At 36.4% G+C, this 27082-nt stretch overlaps 1 protein-coding gene across 2 annotated transcripts in view; it reads left to right on the top strand.

Annotated features, from left to right (window-relative positions):
• Positions 1-26662, top strand: part of STK39 (serine/threonine kinase 39) — an 84142-nt gene extending 57480 nt beyond the window's left edge. For both annotated transcript variants that reach the window (XM_027678673.1, XM_027678674.1), the window contains exons 14-17: positions 8312-8364; positions 10244-10312; positions 21147-21211; positions 25168-26662. In XM_027678673.1, the coding sequence (XP_027534474.1) occupies positions 8312-8364; positions 10244-10312; positions 21147-21211; positions 25168-25242 (262 nt within the window). In that variant the 3' untranslated portion in view covers positions 25243-26662. The remainder of the gene's footprint in view (positions 1-8311; positions 8365-10243; positions 10313-21146; positions 21212-25167) is intronic.
• Positions 26663-27082: the final 420 nt, after the last annotated feature.

Below are 27082 nucleotides of genomic sequence, written 5' to 3' on the forward strand. Positions count from 1 at the left end.
CACAGGAGGGACAAGAACTTCAACGTAGGCGCAGACTTTCCCGGTGAAGCTGATTTACTGTAAATAGAAAGTTTGGCCTATGGCAGGAAAACCAGGTGAAACCTTTGAAAATTTTAAAACAAAGCTTAGACTTTTTTCTATGCTTCCCACTCTTTTTGATAAGCAAATCAGGATCCATGAATTTTAGGTGGGCGATATGCAGATAGTCATAATTTTTATAGTGGCTCAGATGTCTTTTTAAAACCAAGTCTCCTTTGGTTTTAACAGTAATATACCGATAGGTAATCCAGGAGTGTAAAGCTCCAAGCCAGTGGCATTGACAGGATGCACACATCCAGAGAGTTTTTGATTCAACATGTTTAAAACTTCCTTTGGTTTGGATAAAGCCAAAGGTTTCTCTGTACATTCCCCTCAAAACCTGTTTTGTGCACTGGGGGCTTACAATATTCTGTTAAAATATATATATACCTGTAGAACTTGTTGCAGGTCTTTTGTCTTGATTTCATAAATGAAATCACTTTTCTAGAGCACTATTCTGAAGTACCCTTGGCTTCGTGGCAACGGTTGGCCTTTCACACTTTGATTTAAACAACTGAAATTTTGCTTCAAGCAGTGTGGCTATTTTTGAATGCTGTACTTGAATTTGTCACTGGAATAACAGGTTATAATCTCTTTTCTTGTGCACCAGGCGTGCAGAATCAAACAAAGTCAGCCTTCACGTGCTTAGTCTGTGTGTTGCTCTGGTATTTCTTATCAGTCAGGCAGACGGTCCATTACTTCAGTCACGCAGGTAATAGAAGTTTGACTTCCTTAAGATGTACACCAATCAATAATATTTGGTATCAAGAAATACAGAGATTTTTCAGAGATATAGTTGTTAAATTATAAGCAAATCCAGAAAGGTGACTAAAACCACTGCGCTGTAATATTTAATGAAGTGATTAAATTGTGTGCATGTTGTCTGTTATTGAAATGCTCTCACTTCAGGGTGATTGTATTTTAACATTACTGGTGTTACCAGTACTTCAGTTCTTTCTAGGAACCAGGTCTGTTTTAGATCACTTCTGGTTTCAACCAAGCATTGAGATTTTACCAAATTAATAAATTCTCAGTATAACCGTGTACTGTCCTTCATTGTATTTCAAGTACTTGTTAAAAATTGATGTTTTTCAAAAGTTAAATCTTTACCTCTGCTCTTAAAAAAACTTTTGTGCTACTTCAGGAATAATATCAGGGGAAAAACACTTATGATCAATAATGCCATCTCTGCAGGAAAAAAACCTGATAGCTCTTTGACTAAGTTCTTTCCACCTGCTGATATATGAAAGAAGGTGGAAAGTGTGAGCCTCAAAAGAGATTATGCAAGTGAATACTGCTTTTTGCTGCCTGTGCAGTGAAAGGAGTCACTGATAACTGAGGAAAAAAATACTGTTTGTTTCAGTTGGCTCTTTGATTTAGCTGGGAACGAACGTAAAAAGGAGAAAAAATTGAAGGGCTTTTAATGTTCTTCTGATTTAGCTTCTGGCATCAGCATCTGCAGAAAGAGAGAAGAAGCATATTTAGATTTAGATATCTAAAATGTCTCTAGTTCTAACACTTCTGTGTCACAATATGTAGACTTGGGGCTGTAAACCAGGGGATGGAGAGAAAGGACTTCATGTTCATATATCGCTTCTAAAATGTTAAACATGATTTTCCAGACTTGCCTGGTGGCACTTGCACGTATCAGCTAGTTTTCTTGAGTTTCTTCTATCACGCAATTGTGTGTTTTCTTAGTTTTACTATCACATCTCATCTGTTTTTACTAGACTGAAAGTACTCTGGTTTCTTTTGAGTCCTAGGCAACCTGGGCCTGTTAGGTATGGATGGAATAGTTGTAAAGTCCTTTCCTTAGGGAGGAGCTGTCAGCTACCCTGGAGCCTTGGGCAGTGTTCTTAGGTGATCTGATTGTGACCATAACAATTCACTTAGTGGCTGCTTTTTGTAACTACACTTGCCTTGTCTGTATGGTAAGTGGCATACAGACAGTAAATCTTTAACAGGTAACTGCTGTCTCATTCCAACAGCTTAGCAGCCAACTCGCAGTGTTTCATTGTGACATTGGCTGTTTTTCAGTCCTGAAAGCATCATTTGGCTGTGCTTTGCCTTTAGTGTTGTTGCTATCTCTTGATGTGTACTGATTATTAAGAGTGGTGCATCATTTCAGGGATCTGCTCTTTACTCAAGAAGGTGTGATGATTAAATCGTAGGATCAGTTTTGTATATTTAACTGTTGAGTCCTGTAACCTGATCTTGAAACATCATACGATAAACATATTTCCTTCTTCCACTAATGTATACAGAGGGAGGGATAAGTTGTAAACCTATGGAGATTTTTCAGAACCACTGAAGTAAATGGTAGGGTTTTAATGGACTTAAAACTGTGTATTTCAGAACTACATTTTATTAATACAGAGAGATTTTAATCCCATTCTTCTTGGTGGCAATCTGGAAGCAATCAGACTTCAAACATCTATTTTGCTCTTACCAAAAGTTAACAGCAATGCCTTTTCATTTAATCTAGAATTGACCTGAAGTCATTAAAAATAAGTTAAGGAGAACGATCTCCATAGTACTGAACAGACATAGTCTACTCTTGATAGTATGGTAATATGTAATGAGGAGCCTGATTATTGATTAGCAAATGACAACTGAGCATGAAAGAAAGGGATTTACGTAAACGTGGTGAATCCTCAGGAACCTAATGCTTCTTTACAGTAAATGCTCTGTTCTGATGGTGTTTATATGATCCCACAGGAGCTTTAAAGTTCTGATTCACAAAATTACTTTAAAAAACAGACTTCCTCTTCTTACTGCTTTGGTTGGTCTGTGTGCATGGTACCATGACTTCAGATATCAAGAAGAAAAGGAGGGCGAGGGCAGGGAAGAAGTGAGCTATGATTTTTATTGGGGTAGGAGAGAGTTCTTACTTGCTCTGCCCTAGCTGAATGGTTAAATTACCACAGCTGAAGCGTAAGAATATTGCAGGGCAAGGAAAGTAAAGGTACAGAAAACTGAGATGCCAGGCCAAACCTCGACTTTGGGACCAATGTATACATTCACTTTCAAAGATTTTACTCCCCCATCCTCTTTGCAATATTGAAAGTACAGTGCCAGTTTGTATTTCACTGTTTTGTGTGTATTAACTGTGTTCTGTAAATACGGTTGAAACAAAGTTTTAATTAATCGACCTGTTTCTGAGATAAGAAATAGGTACTACATACCTTTAGAACAGGTATTTAATATTTAAAATGGGGTACAGCATCTGTGGCTACTCAGAAAGTAAATTCTGCTGTTAATAAAAAATACAGGGCATTGACTGAAAAATACAGCACCTGTGAAATAAACTAGCACTATAAAAACAAGATTACAAAGGGAACCATGTTTATCTTGGGTTTTATGCCTTAAGCATGTGAAAGTGAAAAATAGGTGACAAGTTATTGATAGAATGATGACCTTTTGAATTTGAGTGACATTTGGTGTGGTCAAATACTGTTTGTCCCTCCAGCAAGAAAAAAAAAATATAAGTACATTTCTTTTAAAAAAACTTGAAAACCCTAGTCTTCTGTAGTTTCTTTCCTCAATTATATTTCTTGCATCATATGCACAATGATCTTGCCCCAGAGATGTAGAATAAAAATTGCATGAGTACAGCTCTAGGATGTGCAACCCACCTATCACTCTGATTAGTCCACTTCATTTTGATGTGAACTTTTGCTTTCTCTGCAGTCTAAATGAGTAAGTAATTTAAATTCTTCTGTGATTTTAATTACAGCAGCAACTGCAGTGAGGTAGTGCAAATGCCAGACTGCCTGCCCTTGCTTCTTAGGCTATACTGTCCTGTTTTTTCCATTCTAACTTAGTTTGCTGCTGTGGTAGTTTCAATGCAGTTCAAATTATGGATGGAAGGGAGCATCTGTGAGAATGAGATTTCGTACAAGTGCGATAAGTGTGATTATTTTTTTTTTCCAGTATGTGTTTTTTGTTAAAGCACACAGACTTGGCAGTGTCTTTGGTCACTAATGGTGGGGGAAATTCTGTCCTGGTGGGAATAGGGCTTGTTAGGAATATGAGGAAGGGAGAGGCTGATTGATGAAGGGTGCCATGTGGCTCTATGTGTTATGTTGCTATTCATAATAAAGTTTCTACAGTTTTAGTTGAAGACAAACTTATTTCTGGTTATAGAAAAGAATATGTATTGTGCATTCTGCTGTTGTCTCTTCCACTCACAAGTCAGCTTTGTTGATTACCATTCTGTCAGTACCTGCATTCTTGGAGGACACTGACTCTGTATTTCAGTCTTTGTAAAACACACATGATGATGGAGTACATGAAGTCTGAAAATTAAGCAAGTGATGCAGAGACAAAAACTGGGTGTTCTTACACACATGCAAACACCTTTCATTTGGCTTACCTTGTCTGGGAATTTTTTTCTTATTTTGGGAAGGAAGAATTTATAGTTTCTTAGCTATGGTAGGATGCATCTCATCAAGGAATACAGACTCTTTCTAAGGGTTTTATGGAAGGTGCTGAAGCTTGTGTGAAACAGAAGCTGATGTTTCAGATAACTCTTCATAAGAAGTGGTGGATAAATTTGTAGGGAAAAAAAAGGAGTAAAGAAGAATGAAAATCTGCTGCTTGATGCATAATCAAGGTATGCCAGCATGATTTAGACCTAAAGTTTAATTCCAAGAATCTCGTTTTCTTGAATTGCAGTTAAATGATAGACATTCTGCGTTTAAAGACAAAAGAAATAATGACATTTAATGTCTTTAATTTACAGTTGCATCATTACACAAACATGATTTCTATTTTAATTCAACAACGTAGATCTTTTGTCAATCATGTGGAACATAACTAATTGACTATAGCAGGAATTTTGCTATCATTGGGTAATTATTTGGAAGGATTTGTCATTACATGTGAATGCCTGAAATCTCTCGTGTTTTAGGATTTTTTCAGTAGAACCATGTCAATCTGAACAACTGCATAATTTGCTTAGTCTCTAATCCTGATTTTGGTAAATATAAGCATTGTTTGGCAATGTATCTTGCTTTTTTATCCTAATGACAGGATTGCTGAAGTTTGTATATGGGGGGCTAAGTGATGAAGTTGGCCTGTGTTTTTTCTAGTTCTTGAAGGAAGCATTATTCCCCAGAAAATCAGATTTATTAATCTTAGTGTGCACATCAAGTGGTCCTGATGGAAACAAAGTAATAATGACTTGCAGAACATACTTTCATAAAGTGTAAAGTTTTAAATTCTGAAATTACTTTGCCAGAAAGATGGCTGACAAAACATCTTAGTATGGCATGCTTTGGTGTCACCCTTATTCAAAGCATGTGGAATTCTTTCTGTTGGAGGTGAGTCCATAGTGAAAAGCAACTTGCAGTGTAGTAAAATGCACATAAGTACCTAAAATTTACTACTTCAAAAAAGAGATGGACTGGTTTTATCCATGATAATCAAGGTATATTAGTCTGTAATGGCACAGAGCTAGAAGCAAATAAGAGGTATTATAAGAGATGGCAAAAAGGTCTGTGTTGGCAGTTTAAAATAGAAATAAATTTTTCACAAATGCATTTGAGAAACTAGGAACCATTAAGAAATGATGAAGAAGATAAAATTATTAATCACAAAGATAGTAAGTGCCTTTCTTCAAATCCTATTTCTATTTAGCAGAAATAAAGCCTGTGTGTGCTGCTGCATGATAAGAGTGTAATGGATGTAAGTAAAAAAAGGAACAAATGAAACGCTACTTGGAAACTCTGCCTACAAATAAATCAACAAATCCAAACAGTTTTCACCAAGGGAACTAGCAAACTAATTTGCAGTTACAGTGACATTAACTAGAACCAGAAAAGTGTCTGAAGGCTGGAGAAGAGCATGAGCAGCTTTTACGGGAGAACTCAAGTGCATCTTCTATTTGGTGGATTATATAATGGAATACATAATTTATGGAAATCAATAAATGTCTGGAAGGTAATGGAACAATAAGCAAAAGCACTTACAGGCTTCTAGCAAATTAATCTTGCCAAACTTCCTTTGTTTTGCTTTCCTGAACAGTAGTATAACATTAAAGAGAAAGCAACAGTGTCGTAGAGTTCAAAATGCTTCAGAGTGTAACAGTTCCCAATAGCAAAGTTGGATTCCTGAATACATATCAACCTTCCTTGAATTTCCATCTTCACTTAAATAAACTGATTTGACAAGTTAAATTTCTCTTTGGGATATTCTGCCATTTGGAGACAAAGTAAAATAGACCCCACGTGCATCCTGCTTAAGGAAAGAGTCTGTGACAGGAGCAGCTGGTCTTTCACAGAGCTGTATCAGTCTGTTAAAAAGTGGTAATTTTCATAAGAGGTCATAATTTCTTAGTGCCTTTTTATATGGTGGATGTTCTACTTACGGGAGGTCTGTGGAAAAATCCAATCTGAGCACTTAATGTACTATGTTTCTAGGTCATAGAATCATAGAATGGTTTGGGTTGGAAAGGACCTTAAAGATCATTTAGTTCCTACCTTCTGGTTTACTTCTGCAAAGGTGCAAGAGAAAGTTTTTATATGTTTGATTTGTTTCTTCTAAAGTGTGTGTGTGCAGGAAATGAGTATTTGAGTTACATCACACATTCAGTCAAAATATCTTGTTCAAGAATAATGCTAAATTTCTGTGCAATTTCCCTTTTATTGGAAAGCAGCAGCTTTAACAGGCTTTTTAGATGTAATAAATGTCAGCAAAGGGATGTGGATTGTCAAAAGGAAACTTGGAGATGGGTCATATGTTGATTTTTTTTTCTATTTTTTTTTTTAACAGAAAGCCATCCAGGTTTTTCTAGGAGAGAGAGAGGGGGGAAAGCTGAGATTTGTGCTAGTTCTCTGTTGAATAAAAATAGTGCAATATTCCATATAATGGCATACTTCTACAAAAGAAGTAAATGAGCCTTGTAAATCTGTACCTAGCTAGCTACATTATCTGCAGCTTTCTGTTAGTGATCTTAAATTCCTGTAGTTCTTTATTTAGGGAACATGAAACTCCTTCAGCTTTGAAGCATTCAGTAGATTTGGTAAATGAGTACTTTTCATTTTAGGCACTGCATGTGGCATACTTATTTTTCAGGGTTTGCTATCTTGCTGTTGCCTGTGCTGCCAATCATTTGGGGGTTTGTGTTTCTCTGTGTTGCTGGCTTTGACTCTGTAGTATTCTTAGAATTATTTAGCAAGCGATAATAGCTGTTAAGTCACAGCTGAATATGCCTGCCTATTGGATTTAGTTTTCCCACAGCAAGACTTCATGGCCTGGTATGCTGAAATATGAGGTTGCATACAGATTCCTTGCTGAGGAGAAGAATAATGAACCTCAAAACACATCCTGTTGCTATTAGCTTTTCAAGTGGATTGAGCTATTCATTGGAAAAAGAGTGTGCTACAGCAATTAAGTTCATCCCTATGCTCAGTTGGCTTGCCATTTCCGAAAATTAGATGGATGTCTGTTTTGCAAAGAGGCTAATGTTTTGTTGATGGTAGAAATTATTAACTAAGACTGAAGCTGGAAACATGCAAGGAATGGAGGTTTGGGGCATGGTATGAGGCTGTAAAGGAATTCTTTAACATTGGTAATAAGTAGCTTCAGACTGTTTCACACACTGAACTGGTTAAAACACTCTTAGTGGCAAGCAGGAAAGCAGAAAACCTTTGGCTTTAACACTGTGCTGCTTGTTTTATGTGTAGGTAGAACCTCACTGCTGAGGCAGTGGTGGTCAGTGAAAGAATTTACTCATTTTAGAATAGTTTTATAAACACTCTGCATCAACACTGCTTTTCAGCATTTAACATTTGCTGGATACTTTATGTCTTAAATTAGCATTTTAGTATACATGTCATCTAAGGTAGGGAGCGTTAAGTCCAAGTGAATATTCTGTTGTTCTTGCAGGAAAAGGTACATATGAGTCGGACTATATTGAGCTATTAGAGTCAATATGGCAGAGTGTCTTTTGAGGATGAAAAGGAAAATATTAATCAGAGGACTTTATTTTATCCTTTTAGTTACCAAAGGAATTTTCCGCTTAAGTATATTTTTTTATTAGTTTTCCCAAAATACTGCCATAAAAATACAATGGAGTCTCTCCAGTCTGCGTGCTTTGGGAGAGCAGTGTTTTCAAGAAAATACACACTACAAAAACATGGCTGTCGATACCAGAGGTATTCTTTGGGTATAGGAGCTGGATAGTTCTGTTCTTCATTACATTTTAATGTAAACACTGGCTGTTTTTCAGGAACTCCAGGAAAGAACTTAATGACATACGGTTTGAGTTTACTCCAGGCAGAGGTAAGGCTCCTGCAATTGAATTATTGTCTTACTGCTTAAAAAGGTATTTTGGAAATTGATTACTGCTTGTGGTTAATACAGACTGCTTCTCTGGAATGTTTCCTACTATGCAGAGCTTTATATGGAACCTCACTTCAGTAAGAATTGCAGATGTATGTAAATTCTACCGGCAAGGTTGCATAATATATATATTAGAAGACTTGATTTGCAGTATACTTTTACCAATTTCATGTCTTATTGAAATGATCTATGTGGTATATAAGATTGTGCATAGCAATATTAACAGCTTTTGAATTTCCATTTTCACACTTGGAAGACATCATAGGAAATGGAATATAGTAGCCATAAAAGTGTATGTGGTGATGGTGGTAATGTTTGTTTCTTTCCCTTTTGTAATAAAAGAAAGTCTTTTAATGAGTATAAAGTTCACAGCATTTTTCAGATGCTGTCTTCAACAGAAAGTTCAGCTGTATCTCTAGCTTTGTTATTATCACCAGAAAGAAATTCTGGTATTGAAACTTTAAATTCTGCTGTGCGCTTGTAGAACTTCTAGTGCTAAGAGTTTTAAGAACTTCTACAGTTACCTTTGTTTGAAGAAAACCAAGTATTACTGGGATAAAATGCACAGTAGGCTGGTATGTTGAGTAAGAAGGTATCATCCTTGTTAAATTACAATCCTTTGAACTATGAACACGTTTCATATTCCTCAGAAGTCAGTATTCACTATATTTAGAATAGCCTTCAAAGAGTTTTCACCTAAAAATGAATCCAGATTGGAAGAGGTCTCTTTTCTGGTAAATCCCAGTATCTGTCAGGTGCAGTAGTTCTGTGCATGGATATATTCTGTGTTCTCTATCTGCCTTTCTCATTGATTTTGGCAATAATGAAATAATAATGAAGTAATAATGAAAGAGACCAATTACTTAATTGGGCAGAGAGTGTCTTGGTTTGTGAAAAGAGTTACTTAGGAAGCAGTTACATAAGCCATTTGAGAATGCTTACTTGGTTGAACAGTAAGAGGGTATATACCAGGACTGTTCCTTCCTGTCACTGAGGCAGCCAGAAGGTTGCTGTGGTTCTCATCTCCAGAGCTCTCCAGAAACTGCAGCTAGCTCAGCTATGTTGGTTTTCACCTGCGTGTGTTTCTTGAGGAAATGATGCAACTTCGTGTAACTGCCTCAAAGCATGAGCTCTATACAGATGTTTGGTGTTGGGGACACATTACAGTTGAGATTTAGCTGGAATTTAGCTTGTTCCTGCTGTTTCTGCCTCCTTCCCTTTAAGCTTTCTAAAGTCTTTATCCAGGAACAAGTACTAGTGACAGGGGCTTAGGAATTAACCCACTCAGGTACAGGATTTAATAGAAAATCATCCAAAGCTTTGAATTTCCTGAGTCATAATACTTAAAAGCTATTTTAAACCTAAAGTTCAAAATAATGACTGTTCAACTGTGCCTCACTGGTAACAAACAAGAAAGGCTACTCAGCATATCTCTGTCTAGATATGCAGAACAATGGAGGGGATGAAGAAAAAAATGAAAACCACTCTAAAAAGCATTGTTTATTTTCTTGGTTGTGAAGATACTGAACTTGTAAAATGCGTAGAGTATGTAGTTAGATAATAAAGGAAAAATGCTAGTGGCCAGGGGAGGTCTGTAGGGAGTTTGCAATGAATCAAATCATCAGCTCATGCAATTTGCTGTGCAGAGACTGATAAGATAATTATCTTTTTTCCTCCTAATTAAAGATAATTTTGAATTCAAGCCTGCCTCCATGGGTGTTTTGGAACTAGAATATATTTTTGTTAAATTGCATTGGATGACTGATACTTTTTGTTGTTTTTGTGGCTCTCATACTTATTCATTTCACCTTTTGCACAGACACAGCAGATGGCGTTTCCCAGGAGCTGTTCTCTGCAGGCCTGGTTGATGGCCATGATGTAGTTATAGGTAAATTACATTTTTGTTTTGCTATTATGCTCTTGTGACAAGTTTGTGTTAAATGGATGTGAAAAAATGTTTTCTCTGATGCTGGTTTTCACAAAATCCTTTTTTGTCCTAATTTTGCTTTTATGTATGCATAGTTCAATCAACAAGACAATTTTGATACCAGTCCAAGGATTGCTTTTGGAAGTTCTTCAGTGGTTTGAGAGGGATGATGTAATATAGTTCTCCTGAAGGATTATTTACAGTTTAATGATTGATCATTTTTGTGATAACTTCATTTTTTGGTTTAAAAATAAAATGATTTTTCAGTAGGATTTTGCAAAGTGTGCTTTGGCAGCTCTGAAGTTAGTAAGCAATCTGTTTGGGTTCATAGAAATAGTAGCAGGACAGAGTTCAGGACCTATGCAAATTGCACTTAGAGATATTTTTTCTGTGGTAAACAAAGAGGTAATCAGAAATGTTTTCTGGCTGCTGAGAAGAAAGATAATTCTCTGTTTTTCTATTCTGTGCTTCAGTAATTTTTTAAGGTTTTTTTTTTTTACTTGAGATTCAGTGTGTTGCAGAGATGATTAATTTGGAAGTGCTTATTTCCCTGCACCTCTTTCCTTTCTTCTAGTTGCTCAAGACTGGTAGATGTATAGTCACCAATATCAGAGGGGGGGCTAGTATATGCTAAATGGGGAGTAATAATTGGAAGAATAGAGGCAAGTCAATTTTTGTGTTGCAGTCAAAGAAGTTCATATCAATTGGTTAAGAGATCCTTAACCAAACTCCTAAGTGGTATGAAGAGTATTTTTCAACTCCATAATGTAACAGTGATATATAGTTCCCAATTAATCACAGCGTTAAAGCATTTGAAATTGAAACAACTCTCTTACAGCATCACATCTGCTGAAGGTATTTTCATACTAAAATGGAACCATGATAAAGCAAGAAGCCCAGTTTATTAGTACACTGTCCTTAACAACATCTTAGTTTGTAGTGACACTGATAATCCAGTTCCTAGAGAAGCCACAGTGTTACACAGTAAATATCCTTTTGCTTTCCTTGGTTTTGCTCTGCCTTTGCTTATACCTGATTTTATTTTGTCTTGTTAGATTAATCCTCTTTGAAACTGAATAAAGTGATGGCTTTTGTTCAACTAATTCCAACTCATCTTACTGTAATCAGAAAATGGGATAGAGCTGCATGAGTAGCAAACATACTGCATTTATTTATGTGCTCAAAGAGCACTGTATTCTAAGGCATTTTGTAGAAAGTTTTGTGCCTTCAACACGTGCGCTTAACTCAGTATTTCCAGCAAGATACACAAATGTATTACAGGTGGAAGAATATCTCTAAATCCTCAGGGTTTAACTAAGGACTTAAATATTTCAACACATCTGGCTCATTTAGAGCTAATGCACTGAATGGTGACTCATAATGACTAGACTGCCAGGAGTTCCGGAGGCTTGAGGGACATCCGCAGGTAATGAAGTTTTGCATCAATTGCACCTAAATTATTTTAGCTATATCTGTTGTATGAAAAAGGTGCAATTGAGAAGGTATATTGTGTGAAACTAGCAGCTTTCACGAAAGTTCCCACCCTGCAGAATTTTTGGTGTGGTGGAAACTTAGATGTACAAGGTGGAAAAAAACCCTGTGTTAGGTGAATAATCACTGCTGCTGTAGTTGTGGCAGAACTATAAATACATGATATAAGAAATTCTCCAAGTGTGCAAATTATTCTTCATGCATGCATATGTGTCATAGTGCATGTGCTTGTCTTATAGCCATGATAAAGTAAATAGTAATTTTTAGTTACTTTAAAGAAGAAAAAAAAAAGCAAAAAGTAGGATTGGCAATTGCTTTCAAAGAAAACTCCTTTTTTCAGCATGCAGTCCACCAGTTCCTTCTTAATTGTGTAATTGAGGAATAAATATGGTTACTAGTGGGATTAGTTTGAGTTTTGCCTGATAGAGAAGTGATAAACTCTTGGGCCTAGAGTGTGTTCTCTGCCCTCGTGGATCTGAATCATAGTTTTGAGGACTTTCCTTTCTGGTTAAGATGGAAAAAAACCATTGAATCAAAAATTGCAAAAGCAGCAATGTAAGGAATGTTCCTATTTTTAATAGTAATTTCATTGCTGTTATTTATTTCCTTGGCATTCACTTCTCTGCTAGTGGTTAGTATGTCAAAATAAGGATTTATTGAGATTCTACAAATTAGAGGTATTCTATTTCAGAACCTAACTTGTGCACATCAGGGAGGCTTTTCCAAATATATTTTTCCTTGTTTCAAGTTTCAGATAAAAGGTATTGAAGTAGCCTGGCTGCTATTTCATCATCTTAATAGTTTTGTCAGAACAATATCTATAATTCATTGCTGAATTTGGGACAAGAGGACTTGTGAAGATCTGATGGGGAGAAAAGACTACCAAGTAATAATATGCATAGCAGAATGTGACCTGCCTTATTTCTGCACAGACCTGTACTTCAGATCTAGACCAGTGTGACGGAGATATTTGTTAAAGCTGTCTTCAGCATCTTGACGACTATCAAACTGTTGTTAAAACCTGTGTCTGAAAGCCAGCACTTGCTTTCTACGCTCAGTTACAGGCAAATGATTTTTTTCAAGCTTGTACTCTGACTCATTCTTTTGTGTAGAGAATTTATGAGCACAATTCGCTGTAATATCTCAGGCTCATTAAATATCCCTACTAGCATTGATCGGCAGCAGGTCTAAATTTTATTTTAAATGTTCATTTGAGACTAGACTGAGGTTTAGAATGCTCAGGATCATCAAAATGAAGGGGAAATAATGAAATCTGTATATATTCATCCCTCATCTTCCTGGATAGGCTTCCCCACTATACACATGTAGAATCAAGGTCTGAAATAGATAAGCATTTAGGTATCCAAATATATTCCACTTACCTTTTTATAAACATTGTTTATAAACCTTGTTTTAAACATGCAGTGGTTTGCCTAAGTATTCTTCTCACCCTCTGGGGGAAAAATTCAATTTGAAATACCAACCACCTATTTTTTAATAACTTTCTGGGAAAAGGTATAATTTGCCAGTTATATTAATATTTTAATTTATCAATAAAACTAGTTATCACAATTTCAGTCTTTTTGCCTTTTTTTCCTCTTCACAATGACTGTAGAATGTGAAACACTACCTTGGGATCAGATATCCATACTAAGTAATTGAGAATTTAGTAGTTTAGTAATGTGTTATTGGAATTGAAATAGGTAGATTTCTAGCACTAACTTATTTCACTGTCCATTTTGATACAGTGCTCCTGTTTAGTAAAAATATACTGCTTCTGTTGGGTGGGAAGAGATTTGAGGTCTATTATTATTCCATAAACTTGTAGTATTTTTTTTTTTTATTTTGAGCAAGGGTAATTATTTACGGTCTTCATTTGTCGGTAGGTGTCAATCAGGAATATATGACCCTGATGTCTCTTCCATGCCTTTGAGTAACCTAGTGGAACTGGTTCGTTGTTAAAGCTTTGGTCCCAACCACCCCTCCTGGGGTATTTTTGTTGGGGTTTTTTTGTTTTGTTTTGTTTTGTTTTTTTCTTTTGGAAAAAGATAGCCTGATACCAAAAAGCTAGTGTCCTTGATGTCTAAAAAGACATGAACTAGCCTAAACCTTGGTTGTCTGTATAGAATAATGAATTAATAACCAAGGGAAATCAGCACAGATTTTGATACTCTTTAGGGATAGCACAGCATGCACCTACGAGTATTTTGTGCATAATTTGAAGCATTGTTAGCCACCTTTCTTTACTATTGCTGTATGTTGGGCCATCCTTTGGGAGATGAGGATGGTTTTACTTGGTACTGTTCTTCCTCATGCCCTGTACTTTACACAGGCATGAAACTGCACACATTGCTGGGTTTACCATGTTTACGGTATTAGGGCTCAGAACTCCTATGAACCACAGGGCTCTAGTGGTTTTAATAATTGTTTTAAGCTGGGGAAACTGCGCTGTGAAATTGTAGTCCTGTTCACTAGGATGCTCTGGGAGGCCATTTTCAGTCTCTCCGTCTTCCTTTCAAGATACAACTGCTTTGGCCTTCTGTTGTCCTGTAGCTGTCCTCTTTAAGCTGTGTCTTCTGATTGTAAGGCTGCAAATCAAGCTGGATATTATTATAGTATCAAATGTTGAAATGGAGATAGTTTCCACTGTCTTTTATCTATATCTACTGATTCAGCAATGTACTTGGAGAATTTAGACAAATTTGTGAGCCTTAATCTCCCTTTACTAAATTCCTAATGACAACCTCTTCATAAATAATACATTTCTAAATGTTTTTAATGTTTCTGCCTTAGCAGTGTCCAGTATCTTCCTCAGAAGAGAAGCCAGGCTTGCTGTTGATCTTTCTATTTTCTTTTATTTCTTTCTTATAAGAATCATGTCTAGGTCCTTGCAGTTGTCTGGCAATAAACACTTGTTAATTAGCTGCCACAGATTTCCAAATGCCTTAATATTTCCCTTGCTACTGTTCTCAAGGAACATAAACAAAAGGGATTTTATGACTAGCATCCTGAATGGGTGAACTAGTGGAATCACACTACACTTAAATGACCTTTTTGATCTCTCTTTGAAAAGCCCTTTAATGTTTCAGGCAGACAATTTGTGAGCTATTAGATGGTAATAAGACAGACAGATCTGGAGGAATTGGTACCAAGTGCTCTAAAGGTTGTTGGTTTTGATTGTTTGCATACTATACTATAGTATATATAATCCAGTGCTAGCTATGTTTTAAAACTTAGTTTTGATTTTGTTCTGAACTTGCAAATGCACAAAAACCAGTGTGAAGTATGAAATGTAAATGAACGTGTAGATTACAATGAACCTCTTGCAATATGTGAAACTGCCTCAAGAGTGTGCATAATAAATTCAGCCCTTCGGAGGAAAACCCTAACAGTGGCTGAATTTTCAGGAGAGATAATTCCACTGAAAAGTATTCCCTGCCACTCAGGCATCCTGCTTCCTAAGACCCATATAGAAGAACACAGCATTAATCCTCAAACAAGCAGACTCCCAGGGCAGTTAATTATGGTGAGCTCGGGGTTTCAGATGAAAATGGTAAAATAACTGCGTACGGTTGAGGAAGAGGTAATGTTTGAAACAATCAACAGGGAAGCCAATAAATCTGTGGAGCTTTGAGCCTAGTTTCTCTAACAGCCATACCGCTGATGAAGTAGGGAGCAGCTGAAGATGGCTATTTTTTATAGACTGAGTTTTGGACTATATTTTTCTTTTAACTTATTAAAAATATTTTTCATTGTCTCAGAGCTTACAATTTTTCTCTTTTTGGCAACAGTAATTTTCTGCCTGAATAACGTTTTCCTTTCTTCATATCTGAATTTCAGGATTACAATATGCAATAGCTTTGCAAACTGTTGAACCTAAGCATACTTTCAGAGGTTGCCCATTCATTCTTTGCAAAATAGAAAAGCAGATGAATCATTATTCTTTTGAGAGCACCCCAGAAATATCATCTCAAGCTTTAGATTCTGCTTGTGTCTGTGTTTATGCCAGATGGCTCTGGCTCAGTTGGCTGTTTGGGCATTGTACTGGAAATAGTTTAACTGTACTTCATATAGCTTTGTTTACTCTCTCATTAATTTTAACTTTTCCAGAAGTTTTCCCTCTTCAGAAGCCATTAGGGTTAGGTTTCATGCCGTGTTACAAATCTTTAAGTAACCAGAGAGAGCCCTGTCACATTACAGGAGCAAAACAGTTATTTGAGACTGCCTGAAATATAGTTATTATCTTATATTTATTTGTGATCTTGAAGGTGGTGTTTTTTGTTCTGTTACCTCAGCTTATACTGATCACTTGTTTAAAAAATATAACTTATGTGGTTGAGCAAAATTGTCATATAACAGAGTGGTTTGTATTGTAGATATGCTAGAGACTCTACTTAGGTGGGGCTTTTTGTTTATTACGTCTGCAATTAGCACCCTGTAGTGTATATTTATGTCTGGGTGTGACCTTTTAGCCTATTGCATGTTCCACAAATGCAGATATTTATTTTGTTAGAGTGGCACAACCACTGGTCACTGAGCAAAACCTGCAGAAGAGCCTGGAATGATTTGTGGTATATAAGTTGATTAGATGTCCTTCAGAAACCTTCTGAAGAAAGCAGAACGGCACCTCATTTATTGTTGTAAACAACAAAAAGCCTCTTGTGGTAACTGCTGCTAATGTTTGAAGAGGGCTTTTGGTCCAAGGCATGAAGTATACTCTATTTACTTGAGATTACGGCTGGCAAAGATTTTTCCATCACCACTTAATTTTTTCCTGCAGTTATCTTGCTCATGTTTCTTCCTCTGACTTTTATAGGAGCATGACCATAACATATTGAGAAAAGACTCTGCAAAATATAGTTGAGTGTAGTATATCCAGGTCTTGTAAAAATAGTGAATTCCCAACAGGATTTTAATTATCAATTAGTGCTGCTTGCAGGCGAACAAATCTATGAATTTCTCAAGTACAACATCCAAGGCATGACTTCGGAGTACTTCAAAGAAAAATGGCTTTGTCAATAGAAACTGCAGTATACTTAACTTAGAGATAAGGTATAAAGTAGACTCAGAGACGTGTATTTTACAATGCTCTCCACTTTTCCAAATAATTTAAGTATCAGTGGAGAGAACAATTTCTGGCTCTCAAGAAAGTCCTAATGTGAAACTCCTTTTCACTTTAGGAGAGCAGTACAGTATTAAATTGACTTTCTTCACCAACTTGCAATACAAGAATTGTTGGGAGTGCAGGGCAGGGAGATGTGGTGAAAATAGAATGGTTATATTCCTCTCTAGTGTTTACAGATGTGATTGGGTTCCTCTGCATTTAGAAACTTTAGTCTCATTTGTTGTATTTCAGCCAAATTAGAACTTTGTACACAAACTATACAAAGAGGCTTAGTGAGTCTCAAACTAGTGAATCATTTTCCTTGATGAAAGGAGCTGAGGGAGATTTTCATCAGTAAAACCTAATAGCAGTTCCACTTAAAAAATAATTGTTTTTCTTACTTGCCTGATGTGACCAGTAATTCTGAATAGTGCTGAACAGTAGCAGTAACTGCTTGTAAGTGAGAGCATTGTTTAGTTGTGAGGGTATGCCTGTCATGAATTTTTTAGTGTCTTTCAGGGTACTTTGCATACTTAGTGGTCCAAACTGTGTATGTTTAGTAACAGTCCTGAATTTTTAGAAGTATATTCATAGGAGTGATAAGCCAGTTATATTTAATGCAAATGATAGCTCAATTTAATTGCATTTAAAGTAGGATGAGTATTTAAATGTAGAGTATGTTGTATTTATAGTTTTGAGCACGTCTTTAATGTAGTTAAGGTGGGATTCCCAAACCTTCTGGAAAAATAATTGGAAGGGACTGCAGGCTGGTGTTCGGGAAGGACTTTCACCTGCTTGGATGGCTTCTCCTGACTGTGCTTCAGGCTCTATTTCCAAAGGAAATTAACTGAACTAGAGATGCCGTGGACACCTCAGTTCATGGGTTACTGCTGTTTTTCTTAGCTGAGCCCAGATCTTCAACGTTTTAGGTGCAGAGAGACACATCCAGTGCTATGTACTTACTGAGGTCCTGCTGAGTCCTTACTGAGAACCTTTGGCTTTCACTAAGGTGAGAAAAGTCATGATTATTTCATCCCTAAAGAAAATGAACTAAAATAGTTTTCTGAAATACAGAGTCAGGTATCCCAATTCAGACAGTTGCCTCTGATTGTTGCCCTTGTGGTCTAAATACTGACAAGACCCAGCAAAACAAAAGCAAGGAGTCAGAAAAATGAAAAAGATACCAACAGGACAGTACGATTTTTCTAGGTAATTATGTGCAAATATTTGACTCTTAGTGGATGATAATTACGTATGCTTTCAGACATTGCAGAAAGAGTAGGCTTTGGGGGGGGGTTCACATTCACAGGCTTTGATTGACTGTGATGAATGACAATATTTTGGTAAAATTATTTCTATTGCCATTCTGTAAAGACCAGAAAATGTAAAACACAGTACCAAAGTCACAGGTGAAATCCTAGTTTTACTTGAAAATGCTGAATATGTATGATTAAAATTTAAGAGTTCTCTCTGTAGGAAACTGCAGGTATGACTATTTTTAATGTAAACTTGTATTCTATTATGGACTCTTTGTAGGTCTGCTTTTGTATTTTCAGTCATAGCCTGAAAACATCTGGCATTACTCGCTTAAATCCTCCTAATTTTCTGTTTGATTACACATGTTTTACTCTAGTTACGGTCCATCAGAAAAGCAAAAATAACGCATATTTCATATGTAAAAGTTTTTGACTTGTGTTCCTATTAAAAGTAAATAAAGGGAATAAATGAAATTATTCCCTGCAGCCTTTTACTGAGCACTGTTCTCAGAAAAGCAGTTTTTTTGAAGAACGATAACCATCTAAAAATATGACTTCTATTTACATATATTGCAGGTTTATATTTTTCTGTTTTTATTTGGAAATTTTTAATCTCTTCCCTGGTAAAAAATCAGCAGGAAGGGTTAGGATTTTTTAAGACTTTGATACTACTTGTGAAGTCCTTGGTGCTGCTTTCCACTGTATGATAGTTCATTAAAACACTTGGTGATCACGGGATGCTGTTTGCAAGTGCAGTAAATGACAACTTTGCCAGTAATTGTCTAAGGGCAGCTGGAAGTTTCTGCACTCTGAGGAAATAGTCCAGCGTGCTGACTTGCAACCATACAACATGAAATGAAGGGCTGCCCATCCTGAAGACACACGTGCACTTGAAGCTCAGATTTTTGTTACATTTTATTTAGGTGAAGTTAGAAATCTTTGGATTTAGGACCCAACTCCTATCTGCTTTTGTAACATTTCATGTTTTACGGAATTTGGATAAGCCAGAGCTGCTCTTGAGTGCATGATCCTATTTTATAGATTTTTAAGACATAAAAAATTGAAGCTGTTCTATCCTGGCTTTGGGAGCTGTGAGGCTGAATGTTCCTTTTTGTCTACATATGAGGTTCTACGTATTAATTGTAATGAAAGGCATTTTCTATATTTGCATGTATTTTATCAGGTAGGAAGTACTGCACTAAAATTGACTTACAGATTGTAGAAGTGAATTGTGTGATTAAAATTAAAACTGTTTGTAATGGCAAGAATAAAGAATATTATGAATAATGAAGCTTAAAAAATGGAAATACTTTCTGTTGTAGTGCCTGTAGCTGAGTTCATTTAACTATGAAGGGTAATTTTTTTTTCTTTCTAAAAAATGCTCTCTACAAAATGTACCTTAGTCTTGCTTTTAAATCTTGTTTTTAATTTCAAACGCACTTTCATCTCTGGTTAAATTTATTACAGGTGTATAAACAGTCCTTAGCGCCATTTTAATTGTATAAAAAAATGAGACCCCAAAGAATAGATTTACATTTAACAGTGGTACATTGGTCTAATTGTTTACTTCTCTAAATTCTCTTGCTAAATGCTGTACTTCCCCTGTGAGGCCAGTTTCTGTTATTACACAGTGAATCGTGTATGATCAGGCACGGTAGGAGTGAAAATGCTGCCATCGCAATGTTAGAAGATGGAGGAAGTAGAACCTGAGTTTATAGCAGTAGGATATTGAACATGCAAATGTTTGCTGTGTATCTTCCACCACATGAAGTATGTGGAAAGGGTTATTTATGGACAGCATCTAGTTTCTTGCTTCTCTGCTTTATGGTACTTACCTATTCGGTGTACTAAGAAATGTCTGCTACTTAACACCTGTTTATTTCCTCTTTATAATCTTGTTAAAACAGCTCTACCAGGTGCGAAGTCTTTATCTTGTGTTCGCGTCCTGTTGATGCCATCTTCTGCTCATAAGTCAGTCTTGAACAAAGGCACTCAATGATTCAGTCTGAGTTCAGAATCTGTAAATGCACAAAGCTGGGGAGCAAGTTTAGTAAACATACAAAGCTGAAAACAGCCAATTTTTTTTTGGTCAAGGTAAATGGTAGCAATATTGTTAAAAAATACCAATTAAAAATGTAACTTAGATGTTTTGATAAAAAAAGAGTTTATTATTTTCCTGCCTCCTCCGCTGTTTTCATAGAGTGTATTATTTCCTTCCTGCTACTTCTGTTACAGCATACAGCTTCCTTTTTTGGACACTTGGGCTCTGTTCATCTAAGTAAACTCTTTATTGCTGTTACTTCACAAATCTTGATAGTGTTTGCTAAGGGAGTAGTTTGAAGACCAGCTCTCTTTGTATCACTCTTGTATTTTAACTCTTTTTAATTTTGTTTGCTAGTGAGCTGTAAGACACCACCAAGAGTCCGTGTGGGTGCTAATGTCAGCCCAAAATGGGACAGAAGCACATGCATAATTAGAGGGGACATTGAGCGCAGCCTTCAGCTAGAAACTTGTGCTGATGGTAGCCCTGGCTGTAGCAGAAACATGATATAAATCATGCCAGCCATCAATTTATCCTTTGTGTGTGATTATCTGATTTTCCTTGCACTTGCATTTGTGTGATTGTTAATTGTTTATGGAATAGACTACACTGAAAATAAGTAGTTGTTTTTTTCTGTCATTTGGTTTGCAGGCAGATTTTTTCCTTGAATCACTTCTCATAGTCACAAAGTGTCAAAGTGACTGAAAAGAAAGGAGGCAGAATTTAAGGCAGCCCAGCTGCCCTCTGACTTTGAAACAACACCTAGAGAGTGATTAAATGATTGAAGTAGTAATTTACAGACATGTATGTGTGTAGAATTAAGTAGAAGATTCAATATGAGGCTTGATGGCACATTGAATGTAATTTTCTATAAATCATTTTTTTCCATACTTTATTTTACAGTTGCTGCTAACTTACAGAAAATAGTAGATGATCCAAAGGCCTTGAAAACATTGACTTTTAAGTTGGTAAGTAACAGCATGAAGGGAAGAAAAAAACTAATTATCACAGGATCAACTTTGTGTGAATATTATCTCATTTACAGCCATTTTGTTGAATAAATGTGTTGACAGATGACTGAAATTGCCATGTATGAGTGAAAAAGCTTAAACCCTGTTTCGACAGGAGGGCTCCATAACTGTGCGTGGGGAAGGAGGTTCAGTCACATGAGTTCTGAGGAAGTCTGAGATTTAGGTGAGAAACTGCAGGAAGAAAACCTATGAGAAGAATTTCAGAAACAAGTAAAGCAGAGAAAACTGTAGTTCCTAGGTAAACACTCCTTCAGCCCCACTCACTTAGCTCTGCCCTGACTGAAATGTCCTCTGCTAATGGACATTTTGTTCCAGCCCCATTTTTTCTAACACCTGCCACCATTTTTCTTGCATGCAGGTCACTCTCTTTACTTGCTTCTCCTTAGTTGTTCTTCTCAACCTTCTTTCAGTTGACCATCTACACCTGCAAGTTTATCTTGCTCCCAGTGTATTTCATTACTTTTTCTCCTTCGCTTTCTATCTTCTGTATGTACATCATCAGATGTTGGGTTTGGGTCTGGGACTCTCTTCTGTGCTGCATTTTGTGCCCTGGACCATGGGTCCTAATTTTGGTTGATTTTGATGGTGTCATGATAGATCTAATTTAATATTAATAAATTTACATTTCAGAAACTTAAGTCAGAATTGGTGTGCTCTGTTTTTATTACTTGCTAAAATTAAGTTGAAAAATTTGTAAACCTGAAATTATTGAATTATTAGCTATGGAAATACCAAGATCTTTCCAATTAGCTTTCAGCACCTTTTGCTGAGAGTGACTCATCACATATGAAAAACTAGAATGAATATCTGTTAGATAAGCTGTGTTTATAAAAGGAGCTACTTTAGATGGGTTGTAGAGAGCCATTTTTAGACCAAGTTGATGATAATGTATTAATTCAGGATTGTTGTTCCAGTGTCATTCCTGAAATACAAAGTTGAATAGTTTTAGCTGACTCATTTGGACTCTTCTACAGTCCAGTAAAATCTCCAGAACTGACATGTTTCTTGTGAGAAGGGGTTGGGTGGGGGAATAAAGACATGTAACTCAAATGATTTTGCTTCTGTGGCCTTTGCTATAAATACAGCGTAACGGATGATGCTTCCCTTTTTGCAGCTGATCTGTGCTCTTGCTACCTAAACATCTGAATTGGCTTTATTGTGTAGTCAGTGGCTTCTCAGTAAGAGCATTTAGATAGAGCCTCAGGAGTATCTGTCTACAGAAGTCTGGGTTTCTTTTTCACACGCTTAAAATAGAGGCATGAAATTCCAAAATGTAATATCCCATAGTATTCAGGTTATATATGCTGAAAACAAATCCTCTTGAAAATTTAGGTTTGGGTATTTCTGTGATTCAGTTGGATTTATTACCGGGGTGCAGTCAATGTCACATGGTATGTGAATGCTGCTATCATCCTTATTCTTACCTTAATCAGAATTAATAGACAATGCAAACTCAATGTCTCTGTCCCTTCTGAAGGTAAGTTTCATTGGCTAGGTTATTTTTTACCTAAGTTTCTTCCTGATACTTTTGATCTAGGTTTCCCGCATTAGTTCCCTGCTTTGCGGGGAAAAGAACATAACCGTGAGAAACAGACTAATTTATTGTTATTATTGGATTAATTTAATGTATGTTCCATTTCTGCCTGTTTCTGTATTGTGTAGTGAAGTTGCTAAATTAATTATTGCCTAGGAGAACTGTGTCATATCTTTGTATGCCCTCCTGGGTCTTTGCTACTTCTTAGCAAGATCTCACTGAATTTGAGAGCATTTGTATACAAATTGATTAAAATTATTTTGTTGGTAAATATTTATTGGGGATTCAAGGTCTAAATGTACGTAATCCTATATCCATTCAGAGAATTCAATTGAAAAGTACTCCTTAGTCTAGGATTAGTTACTCCTATTTGTGGACAAAGAATCTGGTTAGTATCTCACTGCTTACAGATTGCTTTTGCTGATATTTTGCTGGTATAGAGTATTTCTATTCAAATGGCAAGCATTTCATCTTTGGAAGAAAAAAAGGAACAATTTATGTCTTAACTACTTTTGTCTTTAATTATTACCAAAATGGTAAAGAAAATTTTTAAAGTGAGGTGCCTGGATGGCAGGGGTTGGATTCTCCCTCTTGCGTATTTTTGAAACAGCATATCTTTGATCTTAAAATGATGTTATTCTGCAGAAGGTATATATAGTATGAAATCTCCCTTAGTTGTCTTGGCTAACACAGAATTAAGGCTTCCCTGTAGGATCCAGCTGTCCACACTTTGGGAAGGAGGCTGCTTTAACACACAGAAACACAGAACTACTGCACAGCAAAGTTTGCATTTTATATAAGGATTTTTTTTCTGAAAAAGGGCGGGAAAAATACTAATGAAGGAGTGCATTCAGTCACTACCGAATACTTTCATGTTGCAGTTTGTGTATAGTTGTTGTACTTACACTAAGCACAAAATCTAAGCTAATAAATTCCAGGTGCATTAAATAGATATAAAATGGTATTTATTGATAAAGTAGGCATTTAAAAATCTATATGCATCTAGATATGTTACTTACATGGCTTTGAGAAGATTGACAGCTAGCTAGAGTGTAGAATGATGTTAGTAGTATTAGCTCTTTTTAGCATTTCAAGTGCAAAATCTGCATTTATTTAGTAAATTCCCAATCCAAGAACCATTCAGATATCTTAATGGTAACCAATGGTGATGATCTCAGATCTTTAACTTGCTGCTTCAGTGAAATAACAGCTGTGAAATACTATCTGAAGAGAGAACTTCTGTTCTCTGTGTCTGTTCAAAGTAAATTTTAAGGAATAGCCTGATGTAATGCTTCCACAAGTGGCAACACAGTTTAATTTTGGTCATGAAAATTGAGTGGATTATGTCACTTGGTGCACCTTGTATGCACAGTCTGAGAGCTCTTTACCATACACTGCGTGAACACGAACCAGGTCTGTTAAAGGGTTCAACTGCTACTCGTGCATGAGAGGATCAAGAGAGTTTTTGTAGGGTGAATCAATTGTTCTCTTGGGGATTTTTTGTGATATGCAAAAGAATCTGAAGGCATCTGTCGTAGCTAAGTTAGAACTACACACTTCTAATCCAATCGTATTATTGTTTTATCTACCACACAGAGAAAAATGCATGAAAACCTTTATTTAAAATGTAGTCACTTTTGTCCTACAGAAAAAAAGTTTGTATTTAAAAATGAAAATATAAAAATATTTTGCCTCCAGCATATTTTTATTTAAAACAGACCTAAAGTAACAGTTCAGTCCTGAGCAAGGTGGGTTTATATCCTTACCATTATATGTGAAAAATGAACTGATCACTTGTGCCAGTTTGTATTTTGACAGGCTTTACTGAGGAATCTCAACTATACAATTTAAAGTACTAGACTGTACTGCTAGAAGGGAGCTGTCCTTTTGCAAATATTAGTATTTACTCTTTGTAGACTGCTTCAGTTTCTTGTTTAAAAATTTAGTTGGTTGGTATTCCAAACCGACTGGCTGGCTGGACTCGTGAGACATTTGCTGTGTATAGCACAGTGGTAAAAAGTGGATTCTATACATGTATATTAATTGCTCTTCATGAGTAAAAATAGCATACTCACATGAAAAATTTGGCTCCAGTCGGGAAACTTTAGTTTAAAGAACTTGGGTATTTCAGTGTTCATTTTCCAGTATTTTTTTTCCATAATCTTTAATATTGATTACAATGGTTTGCTAAAATTAAGGATGCAATTGGCTGATGTTGACAGAGGCTACATCAAGCAGTCTGAAAACTTTTATTCAACTAAGCTGTTTGCTGAGTAGGCAATGTGGGGAAAATTTATATCTGGCTGTCAGATCCTCTGTTGTAGTGTGATATACTAAACGTTTCTGTTTGTACTTGCAGGCCTCTGGCTGTGATGGCACTGAGATTCCCGATGAAGTGAAACTGATTGGTTTTGCTCAGTTAAGCGTCAGCTGATGTCTGTCCCTTGACCCCAAGCCGAATTGTGAGATTGCGAAGAGGCCAGCTTAGATGCAAAGGAAAATTAATGCACCACACACTGAGTTCTGCTTCATTATCTAGCAATTCACAAAGTCAGAACAAGCAAAGCCCACAGCTACACTGCTGCTGTTAACATTCAAAATGCTCCTAAATGTCTCTTAGCAGTTGATTTGGATTCCCCCTAAGTGACAAGCTTGTGGAAGTACACTCAGGTGGTTATATTTATTGGTTACAAAAGGAATTTTCTATCAAGCTTACTTCTTTCATAAACTTTGAGTGATACTATTCTACCTGTACTTGTGGTTGATAATACTGCCTCTGTTCTGTTCTATTTAGAAATTAACATACATATAAAAGTTTAGAATTATTAGCCAAACTTGAATTCTAGTTTTAAAAATGACTGTGAATTTTATTTTTCATATATTTATGCATTACTACACTAGTAATAAGAAAATGATTTGACTTGATTATGTACTATTTGCAGTTAATCTCCCACTATTTAAAAAAGTTTCAGGTATGTCTTTGAAGTATTTGGTAACTTCTAGGGGTTTTTTGAAATTAATTGATTCGGCATTAGCAAACTTTTGTTGGTTGTGTGTCAAAAAACCAGTCCACAAACTGATTGTCAAGGGAGTGGGAGGTGCCTTGCAGATATTAATGTTTTAAGAATGTGCCTGAGGCTGCTTATATAAATAATCTCCATTTTCTAAGTACCATATATATGGTACAATATATATAAATATATATAGTTATCTGAGCAAGGAGGGGATATACAGTAGCAAAGATGTTAGAGTATTTTGACTATGCTTTATTGGGGAGTCTATGAGCTAGAGCTATTTTGAACTGTTGTTGTTAAGGTAGAATGCGTACTGTGTCCATCTCTGATCTGACTTACCCTTAATGATAGAAACCGGTTTCATACAGGTGATAAAAAACTTGAAGAATGGAACTGAAGCTTTATTTCAAGTTCTGTAAAATACCAAGGTGGAGTGAAAATAATAGGGCTTTGTGCAATGATCAAGTAAAACTCTTGTTACAAAGAAAACACTTACAACCCAAGTAGTCTTCTGCTTAACCTGTGACATAGATGTTATGGAGCTAGTGAACCTTAGAAGGAATTCCAAATTTGGAGACATGTTTCTCAGAGGTTACAATTTAAACTACTTCCTAGCTAATCCTAGATAAGCGGCAGCTCTGTAATGTACTGAAAATGGCAAATATATATTATTAAGAGAAGTTATTTATAATGCCTTGTCATAATCGTTGAGGTGTTCTAGAACTATTTGCATACGACTCAATGTAATCCCATCCCATCCTACTGTTTACATGATGATTACTCCAAGATGACTGCAAAGGTTCAAAAAATAAAGTAAAAATAAAGGTGTATTGCGCAAACTGATTTGTGTTTCGAATTTCCATGCGCTGTGTGCATCTCAGCGGTGCTGCAGGGCCGTGTTACAAATGGCTGCTCCCCTTACTTTGTTTACGAGCAGCACCTGAGGAGGAGGAAGGAAGGAATTGCTGCTTGCTCTCCACTGCTTTGCAGAAGCCATTTTTAAGACTCCCAAGGTGTTTGTACTTAAAGAAATAGTTTGTGTTCCTGGACTTGTGTGCCTGTGGGGTGCTGGTTGGTGTGAGAAGAGGCAGGAACGGCCCGGGGTAGGGTGAGTGGCCCCAGCTGAGGCGCATTGGGGCTGATGAGGCCTCTGGGGATGATTGGTGCCCTCAGAGCCCTTGGTGGGCGAACTCCAGCCCGGGGGTGGGTTTTGTCGGCCGTGGAGCAGCCAAACAACAGCGGTAAGTGAGTCTTTCCCCA

Source organism: Neopelma chrysocephalum, unplaced genomic scaffold (assembly GCF_003984885.1).
Source record: "Neopelma chrysocephalum unplaced genomic scaffold, ASM398488v2 Primary Assembly neopelma1_44, whole genome shotgun sequence".
Lineage (NCBI taxonomy): Eukaryota > Metazoa > Chordata > Aves > Passeriformes > Pipridae > Neopelma > Neopelma chrysocephalum.